Source organism: Microtus oregoni, unplaced genomic scaffold (genome assembly GCF_018167655.1).
Source record: "Microtus oregoni isolate MIOR12 unplaced genomic scaffold, Mior012 000033F_ref0000390, whole genome shotgun sequence".
NCBI lineage: Eukaryota > Metazoa > Chordata > Mammalia > Rodentia > Cricetidae > Microtus > Microtus oregoni.
The window spans coordinates 23,477,160-23,489,939 of NW_024543092.1; the positions used below are offsets into that span (position 1 = coordinate 23,477,160).

Sequence of the window (12,780 nt, forward strand, 5' to 3'; positions counted from 1 at the left end):
GTTTCAAAATTGCTCAAGAGAGTTCTAGCTCAAGCTGTGTGAGTATGGTCAAGTTACTTTATCTTGGTAAGGCTAGTTTGTATGTTTTGCTTTCCCCATGAGATACTGTAATATACATTCTATTAGTAAGTTGTCATGTGTTGTTGTGTTTGTTGAATTCTGACTCCAAATCAAGAGATGAGCCCCTTGCTTCGGATTCAAGCATGTTTATCATGTGTTATCTGAAGACCCTTTTCTGAGGCCAGCTGCCTTCTGCCTCTGTAATAGAACAGTAAATAGCTAAAGAACATTGCACCCCTGAGAACAGCTGGAAGTTAAACCATTTCCAACTAGGTTACTGTTTATTCTATAGTCTAAAAATGCCTGCAGTGGGAAAGGGAAGCTCATTTCTGGAGAGGCCAGTCTGCTCTGCATGGAACTCTTAGTTGGGAACACAGATGACTGCTTCAGGGACTTCCTTAGACAACTTCTCTTGGATATGCATCTGGTTGGGTATATGTCTGATAAGATGTTTGCCTATGTTCAGTTGTCTTGGCTGGGTGTTGGAAGCACCTGATTTGATGATGTTTTGACATCTCTCAGCTGCTTCTATCTGTTCTTCGCCATTTGCCTTTTTACTTTTGTTTGCTACATACTTAATAAACTCACTCTGCTTAAATAACTCACTCATTTGAAACCTGAGGTACGAATAGTATATAGGTAAGTCTCTCTGTGGAACAGACAGCAGTTGGGATAGTATCCACTTTGCAGGGTTTTAAAATTTTAAGTAGATAAGTGAAACCCTGTAGTATACCATTTGCCACAAGGCAGGCCCTTCATGGCCCTGGATGTACAGTCATACTTGCATTGTGCTGTCCTTGTTTCCTGTGTTTCCTTTCTGTGTTCTTCCTTTGCTTGCCTCTTTGTACCAGAACATCTTGCTTTTCTCAGGATGAAAATCACAGCTCTATGTTTAACTGTATCGTTTGTTGTTTTTTGTGGGAGAGGGGCAGTTTTGGTAAGATAGATTTGGTGTTATATGTTTTAGGTTGACTCTGCATTCCATAACTTACAAAGAAGAGAGCTTGTTTGTATAATTTCATGTTGTATGTAGTTATATCTAGAAATTGTATTGTTTTCAAAAGTATCCTTAAGGGGCTGACATGAGTGAGAAAAGGTGCTGGTTGTGAAGCCTGACAACTTGAGTGTGTTCTTGAGATTCACATAGAAGGAGAGGACTGACTCCTGCAACTTGTCTCCACATAGGCACTGCCCCCCCCCCACACACACACTGTGACACGTTTTTAAAAATGTACCCTTAAATTAGGTAGTGTGACTAGTATAACCTTGTATAACAGTCTCTGTGGTGATGACAGCATAATGGTGTAACACTTGCTGCATATCTGTACTCCTGTCTTGAGTGTGTCCCAGTGATGTACGCCATTATTGAAGACTGTGTTCCAGAAACCACTTTTCCTTTTCTCTGTTGGTGTATGTGTGTGCTAGCTTGATGTGTTAGTTTGACTGGAAGTTTTCCTGAATCGATTGCTCTGGTGCAGCATTTCCCTGTGACTGTTTAAGAATCCAGTTCACTGACTGGTTCTGTTCTCAGTACTTCTCATTGTGTGACTCATATCAAGAAAACTCATTTGAAAAGTTAGTTATTTTGCTTTGGGCTCACTTTGCTCTGTTCTTTGTAAATAAACACAGAAAATCCCCTGAATAACCAGATCTCCTTCCGCAAATGGCTGCTGATGTATGCAGCTTACCTTTTTGTTTTCCTCAGGCCTGGTACCAAGTGACTTCCAGTCTGCTATGGTCATTTGGTAATGCAAACCCTGCAACAAGAAAGGCAGGAGGAGCTTGGTAGTACCAGGTACCAACTATAGTTCAGGATCACTGCTAATATGGCAAGGAAAGATTTTTTTGTTTGTTTGTTTGTTTTTGTTTTTGTTTTTCAAGACAGGGTTTCTCTGTGGTTTTTGGAGCCTGTTCTGGAACTAGCTCTTGTAGACCAGGCGGCTGGTCTTGAACTCACAGAGATCCGCCTGCCTCTGCCTCCCAAGTACTGGGATTAAAGGCGTGTGCCATAACACTTCAGCAAAGCAGCAACCTTTCTGTTGTTGTTTATATCCCCCCACATACTAGAAAGCAGTAATATATTTATGTTCCAGGGACTACTAAAAGTTATTGTTTTTTGTGTGCCATTTCTACTTCTTTTGTAATTCTCAACCACACTTACTTGTCTTGGGTCAATTGTGAAAGACATTAACAAAAGGATACTGAAGAAACTACTCAAATTTAAAATCATCAGAATATTGTATGAAAAGAATTTTCAATAAAAAGAAAGTAAATATTTAAATATATTTATTTCCTAATTAACAATAGTGAAAAGGGTAGGGTTTTGAAGATATTGCTAATTTAGATAGGTGGCTTGAAAATTTTTAAAAATTGAAATAAATTGAGTACTATGAATTTAGTTTTAGTGTGAATGTACTTTGATTAACTTGCCATAGTTTAAGAAATTATTTTGCATTGATGGAAATAGTACAAACATGAGTGAATGATAGCTTATCAACCTTAGTACATATTATTTGTATGGGGCATTACCCTTACTGAAACTCAGATACTTTCTACTTACATACATACATACACATACACATAAACACACACATGTAAGTGTATACACATATACACAGAAGGTTATAAAGATAAGTTTTAATGTTTACTTGTGTTTTCTTTTGAATATCAGAAAGCAGAAGTTGGTTTCAGGCACATGGATATTTGAATAGGAAGATGTTTCATACTTTTATATATGTTAATGTGAGTAGAGCAAGTTAAATTATTGGAAATAATTTGAATTTGTATAGATTCTGCTTCAGTACTAGGGCTATGAATGTATACAGTGTCATTTGTTTTTCTCTGAATCTTAATTCCAATTTTTTTACACATAGACTTTAAATGTATACTGTATTTTTACTTTATTTTGTTACAAATAGGATTTGCACACACACACATACACTTTCAAACTAGTTGTTCATTTAAGAATTTATAGACAGAAAATGTTATCATATGCCTCGGGTTGTGACAGATGGTATAATCCTTAGTAAGCACAAAGTCTCAGGACACAGAATACAGTAGTATCTGCTGTGAGAAAATGCTTTTATGCACCGTAAGGATTTGTTTAGTAAAACGCAGATTGTCGAGTAGCCAGGCAGGAAGTATAGGTGGCACGATCAACCTAGGAGAATTCTGGGAAGAGGAGAGGCAGAGAGTCAGTCACCAGGCAGATGCAGAAGAAGCCATGTGGCTAAACATAGATAAGAATTATGGGTTATTTAAGTTATAAGAGCTAGTTAATAATAAGCCTGAGCTAACAGGCCAACCAGTTTTTAATAATAATATAATTCTCTATGGGTTTCTTTGGGACTGACTGGCTGCAGGATCAGGAGGGACAGAAACTTCTGTCTATAAGTTCTGCTGTACAGCAGAGGGAACACAGAAGGGCCATGTGTTTAGTGAAATGACCGAAACTTTTAAGTGCCTACTTTTAAGACAGTTGCACTGTGTAGCTCTTGTCCTTGAACTCCTGGTCCTCCAGTCTCAGTCACTTGAGTGCAGGAGATTGCAGGCATGCAACACTATGCCTGACTAAATTAACAATTTTATTTAATTTTATTTAGATGTGTTTGTGGGGTCATGTGTGCTATAGCTTTTATATTTTGAATGTCAAGATAATTGGTTATCAATAGGTTCAATTTCTTCAATGACTAATTTTACACTAAAATTGCTATCCATGTATTTTAAAACTGCATTTTTAAAATGCTTTTGGGGGAGGCATCGCCAAAGGGTGGGAAGAGTGTATGACACTGGACATATAAAATGCAAATAGCTACACAAATGCAAGAAGTCTTATTTATCTGACTCTAAATGCAGATCTGTGTTATTTATAAATTTGGTATCTTTTGAGACAACGTTTCCCTGTGGAGAGCTGGCTATGCTGGGATTTGTGATCCTCAACTGGAAATACAAAATCAAAAATTGGTTTTCTAGGAGCACTTGGAGATTATTTTCTGTGATAATATGATCAGTTTATTATATAGATTCATTTAATATTGAATCTTTTTAGTGATTATATTTTGTTAAATTTAACTAAAAATAATAATTTTATAGTTCTTAAAATGAAACTATATAATAAAGTATAATTAAAAAATATGCTTCTGGGTGGTGGTGGTAGTGCACACCTTTAATCTCAGCACTCGGGGGGGGGTGGGGGAAGGCAGGTGAATATCTTAAGAGTTTGAGGCCAGCCTGGTCTGTAAAGTCTGGTCTTTGTAAAGTGAGTTTTAAGACAGCCAGGGCTGTTACACAGAGAAACCCTGTCTCAAAAAAACCGAAAAAGGACAAGAAATAAGCCCCCCCCCCCCCCCCGCGCGCCCATTGATGAGTGCGTTTTGGTTCATCCTCTTATGGATTTTTTTTTTAAATCAAATGGGTGTTGTGTTTTGTTTCCTCTTTTTTGTAATGGATTTTTGTGATGCTCGATGTAATTCCTTCCTGTTGGTGTGAAACACTGTTGAAAAGTGTTGGGAAAGGCTTATTTAATTTGACACTTCTGGGTTGCAGTCCGTCTCTAAGGGAAGCCAGACAGGAACTCAAGGCAGGAACTTGGAGCTAAAACCGTAGAGGAATGTTGTTACTGGCTCATGACTGCGTATGCTCAGCTAACTTTCTTCTGTGCCTCATCGGTACCTGCCTAGGAATGGAGTCAGTTACAGTGGGCTGGTCCCTCTCCCATCCACAGTCTCTCGAACGCAGGAAAAACAGTTTGATTGGGGCAGTTCCTCAGCTGAGGGTTTTTCCTTCCCAGGTGACCTGCTGCCATGCTCTTGTCTTCAGCAGCACTCCACCAGTGTCCACAGTGTCTTCTCATTATCTCCTTACATGCTGTCTCAGCAACTCTTACAAAGGAAGACATTTCACTGGGGCTAGCTTACAGTTTCAGAGGTTCAGTCCATTATCATGGTGGGGAAACATGGCGGTGTGCAGGCAGACTTGGTAGAGTACTGTGTCTCAATCTGCAGGCAGCAGAAAGAGAGTGACACTGGGTCAGACTTGAGCTTTTAAAACCCCCGAAGCCCACCTTGCAGTGACAAGACCACATCTCCAATAATACCACTCCCTATGAGTCTGTGGCAGCCATTTTCATTCAAACCACCGCACATCCATATACTGGAATCTATTCATTTCATCCTCAGGTAGTTCACATTTTTTTTTTCGTATTGTATCCTTGGTGGTAGGACCACAAAAGCAGAATTACTGTACCAGTATATGTGATTTTTGCAAACTACTGCCTTGGATATGTTCTTTTTTTCTTCAGCCCCATGATAGTGTATGTTGTCAAGCCTTTTGGATTTTTACCAGCTAAAATTGTTGAGGAAAGGTTTGTTGTATCATTTGGGATGGTTTTGTCATGAATAGAGTGGTTTATTCTTTTGTATATTTAAAAGCTTTTGCAATACAAGTTGGAACTTTTTTATTGATTGTGTTACGACATGAGAGGTGTGTGTTCATTTTGGACAGAGACTCACCTTGGTAGCTCTGGGTGGTTTGAACTCAATGTGTAGCTCAAACCTTAGCCTTAATTTCCTGTGTGCTGGGATTTGAGCCGTATGCTGCCAGCTAATGTACCTGGCCTATAGGAGTTTTATGTATATATCTTTGCATTCCTTTAGTTGCTTTAGGGTTTTGAGCATGAGCCTTCTTCCTGTTCCTGTCTTGTGATGGAATTTTACTGTGCTTTCTTGTACGTTTCTTTCCACCTCAGTTAATGAAGACATTCCCAGAGGTCCATTTCCTAGGGGCTTCTAGATCTCAGTAAGGTGCCAGTTGAGATTAACCATCATAGGCAGAGTATTTGTTGAAGTGAACCAAAGTTGCCTACTTACAGAAGTACTAAATAATGAATATTGGAAAAAAAATTTCTTAATATGTGAAATAATAGAAGCCCAGGAGTTAGCAGTCTGCAACTGACTACAACCTAACTGGGTGGAGAGCTTTTTAAGAAACCGTCCCTGACCCTTGTCCTCCACAGACACACACACACCCGCCCAAGTTTATTGAGAAGTGGTAGTTGTTTTCCAATACAGGCTGACCTAGAACTTACTACCTAGCTCAAACAGCAGTCCTTTCTGCCTCAGTCTTTTGAGATTACAGAAGTGTACTAATTTGCCTGATCATTTTTTTTTTTGTTTTCATAGTACTTACTAGGGATTGAAATAGGGTCTTGTACACATGGGATTTTTTTTTTTAACTAGTTAAGGAAACTGGAATATATAAAACTTCTGGGATCTAGATGTTTTTTTTTTTCTGTTCATTTATTTCTTCTCAGACTTTTCTTGTATCTACTGTAAGACCAAATAAATAATTACTGAAATAATTACTGGCATAATTTTCTTGAGATGGAAGCAGGGCAGAAGCTTTTTTTCTGTGGACAGTGTACTTAACTCCTCTGTTTTCCCCCACTTAATGCTGATGATGTTAGAACTCAACTCTTAGATTGATAATTAAATGTAGAATTCTTAATACCCAACATTTAGTAAGCTCTTTACTATATGTTAATTACAATAACATACAGTTATTAGTTTGTCTATTGGGTCACTATAAACCCAAATTTTAGGCTCAACAATTGATTTTATTAATTTTTAGGTCTGATAAAACTTGGTAGATTTATTCACACCAACCAGATTAGAATTGGCTGAGGAACTAAACAACGTTAATCTTAACTATTAAGGGACTATTCTGGTTATAAAGTATACTTGGCTATTTGTGTGGAACGTGAAACTAAATTAACCATTAACACTTATGTAGTGTTCATTGAAGTCATGACCAAGTTTTTTATAGGCTGTTTTATTTCAACTTGACAAGACCTGAAGAATTGTTTTATTACAAAGATCAGCAGGAGTACCAAGATAGTAGCTTTGCGGTGAAGATACGACTGCCTCCTCACTCCCCTGGGGGTAGTAGCTGACCACATGAGTTTACTTTCTCTGTAAAAGGTGCACAGCACACAGTGGCTTCCTGTGAGGACAGTGCAGTGGTTTGCCTGCTTCTCTGTGTCTGCCCCTATCTAAAAACAGTTGGTTCTCCTTGGGATGTTGGAGAGCGTGCTTTCCTTGCCTACTAGTAGCAGGTTTTGTGTCTATGTGTTTTTTTGTTTTCCTTTGTTTGCTCGGTTTGGTTCTTTACTACCAACTGATTTACTTGCTAGTTCTCAGAGAAACTGATGCCTTCTTGACAGGTACATCTGACTTGTTTTATTATTATAAATGGGACAGATTGCTTGGTAGCAGAATGCTTAAGTGCTATGGACATTTACCTGCTCTTATGGTGTGACACCTACTAGAGAGAGCTTTTGGGAACTCAGGACAGTAGTGCAAGTGTTTGGGATACTTGTGATATGATATGTCTTCAGGCTGGTGGTAGGGAAAATCTTGCAAACTTGTAGTGAAAATATTGCTCCCATATAGAAACTTAGATTTTTATAACTTGGTTTTATGCTGTTTTTTTCCCCCCCGGTATCTTAGAAACTTGTAGAGAAGAGACCAGAAACTGAAGAGGAAGGCACTTAAATAAGTCCAGTGGGCTAGGGGGAAAGAGGGAGTCTGAAACAGAGACAGGATGAAAGAGAGATGAGGAAATAGCCCTTAAGAGTATTTGATACAGAGGCTGGCCTGTAGACAGTGTTAATGCTACTAACATTAATTTTCATGGTCTGGTTCTGATAATTTATCCACCTGCATATATGCCTTTACACCAGAAGAAGGCATCAGATCTTATAGATGTTTGTGAGCCACTATGTTGTTTGATGGGAATTGAACTCAGGATTTCCAGAAGAGCAGCCAGTGCTCTTAACCTCTGAGTCATCTCTCCAAGCCCCTACTTTTTGTTAGTGTTTTTCATTCATTAATATCTGCAGAAAAAGTTGTTGATTGGGGGAAAGCTGGAGAGATTTATTGGTCATGGAGTGAGAATTTGACTTCCGAGAGAAGGGAAAGCTCCTACAAAGAAAGCATAAAGGTCAACATGTCAGGGTATTGTCACTGAACCTGGTGACATAGTTTCATATCTGGACATGGTAGGAGGAGAGAGCTGACTGTTATAAGTTGTCCTTGATCTCAACTGAAACCCAAGTGGTATGTGTGTACCACCCCCTTCAATAAATAAATGAAAAGACTGTGCTTTACCCCTGCTCACTTTCTGATTTTATAATTAGATGCAAAGGGCGAACAGAAAGAAGAATCTGTGGTGTTAATAGCACAGCTAAGTCTTTATTCCTGCTAGAGACATGGATATGACCTATACTTGGATGCAACCTATCTTTTGGAATTTTGTTGGAAATTACTGTATTTGTTAAGAAAATAAAAATGAGGCTCACAGTTGTATGAACTTTGGCTTATCTTAGAGTTAGGGGAGAATGTGAAACCAAACACCTTGGGCTGGCAATCCATCCTCGCTTTTCTCCATAAGATTAAGATCTACCTGAAATGTTCATTTAGTATGATAATTCATATAGAAAATGAGTTTAAAATGTCTTTATTTAAAATGCTACTATTGGGATTAGGGAAATGTCGAGTATTTTTAAGAGCTTAGAGGTGGGCAGACTTTGGCAGTGCAGGTATGGGCTTTCCAGGCAGTGATTCTTGGTTTTAATTCTGTTAGCTGGCATTTTCTCCCTTCTTTGAGATAGAATTTATTACAGGCTGGCCTTGAACCCTCTAACCTCCTGCATCCCTCCTCTCACCATTGAGCTTATGATTGTGTGCATCTGTAATCTTAGCATTTAGGAGGGATGCAGGAGGTTAGAGGGTTCAAGGCTAAGATTACAGATGTGCACAATCATACGCTCAATGGTGAGATCTTGAAGAGGGGTTTAGTAATAGTATCTGTTAAACAGCATGGTTGTAAAGACAAGCAATGTATGCCATGCTATGCGTGACACTGGCTAAGAACTAAGTAAATATTAGCTGCTGTTGATACCAGCTGCTCTACTGCCTTTGTTTTATATGTGAGAGGTAAGGCAAAGACTCTAGACTAGTAGTTCTCAACCTTCCTGATGCTTCAACCCGTTAGTATAGTTCCTCATGTTGTGGTGAACACCAGCGATAAAATTGTTTTCGTTGCTACTTCATAACTGTAACTTTGCTATGTCTGTGTTTTCTGATGGTTGTAGGTAACCCCTGTGAAAGGGTCCTTCGACTTCCAGGTTAAGCAATGCTGTTCTAGACAACCTGTCCAAAATCACATTTGAATACTAAAAATCTATTATTTACCTTCTGAGATGTTTGTGATAAACATTTGAAAAAAAACCAGCTGATGGATAGTCTTTTTATTTATTGTTACTAAGAAGTGAATATTTTCAGAGCAACTTCTCCAGTAACATACTTTGTTTTCTTGTAGGATCTGGAGTTTCATGGAGTCATGAGATTTTATTTTCAAGATAAAGCTGCTGGAAACTTCGCAACAAAATGCATTCGGGTATCTAGCACGGCAACCACTCAAGATGTGATTGAAACACTGGCAGAGAAGTTCCGCCCTGATATGCGCATGCTGTCCTCTCCCAAATATTCCCTCTATGAAGTGCATGTCAGTGGAGGTCAGTGGAGGCTGTGTCCTGACCTGGGGTCATAGCTTGTGCAGTGTGATAATCAGGTCCCAGGCTTGCTGCTCGACTTCTTTTCTTTCTTTACCGTGTCCAACAGTCATTGGTAGGATGGCAACTGTTCAAATTCTTGTACATAACTATTAGAAGTTATGATAACATAGTTTATGTATGATTATTTCTTTTTTAAGACTTATTTATTGATTATGTATACAGGGTTCTTCTTGCATCTATGCCTTCAGGCCAGAAGAGGGCACCAGATCTCATTACTGATGGTGTGAGCCACCATGTCGTACTGGGAATTGAACTCAGGACCTCTGGAAGAGCAGTCAGTGCTCTTAACTTCTGAGCCAATGATTATTTCTTTAAAGTAACCAGCCCAACGATTATTTCTTTAAAATAAATGCCATTAACATTTCATTAAAAAGATTTGCCCAACCTATCTGAGTGTCTTGTATATCAATAGTATTGTGTGTTACATGCTTTTGTATAAAATTCAGCTATAGATGATAATGCCATGGTTACTTGTAACTCAGATAAATATTGTATAGGTTAAATCAGTGATCTTGCCATATATTTTTGCATTCTGTTAACAGCACATTTTTATTATTCTTTGGAAACAGTAGGACATCTTAAGGAAAATCCCCTTATATATTTTGTAATTTCTACTTGTTTTAACATTAGCAGTTGTTGTGTGAGATTATTACTGGGGAGACATGAGCAAATATTTACTTACCCCAGATAGAGAATCAATAATAGATCAGAGTCCATCTTGATGAACCATTGAGTTTTGGGGGAGTTTACTTAGAGGAATATGAGTGAGGGGGCTATTTATAAGAGCAGAAATGACTCAAAGATAGCTATGTCATAAAAAGCCCAATCCCGTATGGGTGACAGCTCTTGAACGCTGAAAAGCTATAATGTACCACAAATCTCAACAGATTGGAGGTTGCTGTTTCTGGTCAGGTTGACTGGTCTCTGCTCCTTTGTAGTTCAGCTAGTCAAAGCTTTAGCTTAATTTGTCTGAGAGTATCTCAGTAGTCCTTACTGCACATATATGTTTGTGGAGGTAGGGAGCCTAGAAAATCTGATCAGTTTTAGGGACTTCCTGAAGCTGTTGAGTTGTGCTTCCCTATAGGGATGGAGTGTTTGACATCTCTTTTGCAGACTCTTTGTCTTAATGTGTTTTTCTTCAAGATGGAGGTTTTCTCCCCCAGAAAATTGCTGTCTAACAGCAGTTAATAAAAGTGTCTTGCAACTCAATACCACAAGTTAGGCTGACTAGAAATGCAAAAATGTAAATATTTTATAGATACTTTTGAAAATGTTTAATAACGTATTAAAATGTTTTAAGTACAACAAATATTGCTAAAAAGGGTTATATATGGCACAACACCAATTTCAATACATCTTAATTTTCAGCTATAAAGTTTTTAAGACATAATAATTTTTTCTTTATTTTTATGTATACAGCTTTCTTTGTACATTTGAAATAAGATTGGAATGTTTTTGATAATGTTGATTTTCAAGTGTTACACACCTTTTTTCAGGAATGTGTGATATGGTCCATATTTATTACTTTATGACTCCTTGTGTAAATTTTAACTAGATTAAAATCAGCTGCAGAGGGTGTTCTCCGTTCCAGGTGATTTTCTTGGAGATATGTTTTCTTTGACCTGCACACCTCTATAAATAGGATAACAAGAAAAGAAACTTCTGTTCAGCCTGTTTGGTTATTCGAATATCACCACCAAGGGCCTTAGAATAATATGAAAGATTAGAAGTTGAGTTTTAAAATTATGATTATAAGTTTTCAAAAAGCTCTTCATGTGTTTTTCCTTATCTTCTTTCTTTGTTCTCTTTGTTTTCCGTTTTATTTCATGCTGTGGATTAAAGCCAGGTTCTCGAGCATGTTAGGCAAGCTATATCTCTAGTCTCAGCACCTGAGTACAATCTTTGGATAGTGAATTATTTGGCCAAAAAGAACATATAGCACTTCCTTGTATTATGTAGTTTCAAATAGTTAATATTTAACAAAGACTTGGTTAGCTTTCTAAAAAATAGTACATATAAATGAAAGGAAAACTAAACTTTGTATTTTATTCTTGATTATAACGACAATAATGAGAATTGTGCCTCCTGAACCTGGTGAGCTTCTCTGGCACAGGGCTTCCTTTTGTATCCGTACAATACTGGCAGAACATTTGCAGCAGATGTTACAGAACAGGAGCTCACTTGGAGCCAGGGTTCTTTTAGTGTCTGGTAGGTATATCTGCTCCTTACACACATCAGAGCTTGTTTGTGGCCTACTGTCTCTGGGCCCCACTTCTTGTCTGCTTTGCTTTCATGGGCTAAAGCCTGGGTCCAACCCTTGCTTCAGTCATAGGGAAAATAAATTGATTATTTGTTTATTTGTTTAATATCATTGGGGTAGTGTGCACATGTCATGGAGTATGTGTTTGGAGGTCAGAGGACAGTTTGATTGAAGGGAAGACTAATGCATCTATCACTGGCGACAGGTGATGGGCCTGTTGCCATTTCTTGATAAGGAAGATCTGAGGCATCAGTGGGATTGCATGTACCATTAACATGATTTCCTTATCTTGTAGTTGTATATGAGATAGTTGGATATATAGAAATGTTCATCTCTTTAGTTTCCTCAGTTAGATCAGAATAAAGGAAATATTCTTTCCTGGTCAGTGTCTGGCACTGAATCTACCATGACAAACACACTAGCAACAAAATAGCCTACTAATTAAAACTGATTTGACATTCTTAACAATATATTTTACCTGGTCAGTGTCTAGCATGGTAGAGCAGTAGCTTCAAGGTGCTGGACTGTTTCAAAGTGATTTGAGATTATATACAGTGCATTTCAATCTGTCAGCAGGTAATTGAAGGACTTAAGTATCTTATGTGCATAAATTAAAGTTATCTCTTATGGCAGATATTGTGTTTCTGCCATGAAATGACCACGGCTTTTTCTTTTTTCTTTTTTTTCATTTCATGTTTTGAAGAAGAAAGAAGATTAGACATTGATGAGAAACCTCTAGTTGTGCAGTTGAACTGGAACAAAGATGATCGGGAAGGTAGATTCGTCCTTAAGAATGAGAATGACGCCATTCCTGCCAAGGTGGGAG

The 12,780-nt window shown here is 38.1% G+C and overlaps 1 protein-coding gene across 21 annotated transcripts in view; it reads left to right on the forward strand.

Annotated features, from left to right (window-relative positions):
* Positions 1-12,780, forward strand: part of Afdn (afadin, adherens junction formation factor) — a 124,555-nt gene that overhangs the window by 26,817 nt on the left and 84,958 nt on the right. For 12 of the 21 annotated variants that reach the window (XM_041680309.1, XM_041680312.1, XM_041680320.1 and 9 more), the window contains exons 2-3: positions 9,439-9,634; positions 12,658-12,773. In XM_041680309.1, coding sequence (XP_041536243.1) covers positions 9,439-9,634; positions 12,658-12,773 — 312 coding nt within the window. The remainder of the gene's footprint in view (positions 1-9,438; positions 9,635-12,657; positions 12,774-12,780) is intronic. The other 9 variants (XM_041680310.1, XM_041680321.1, XM_041680322.1 and 6 more) reach the window with 1 other exon arrangement.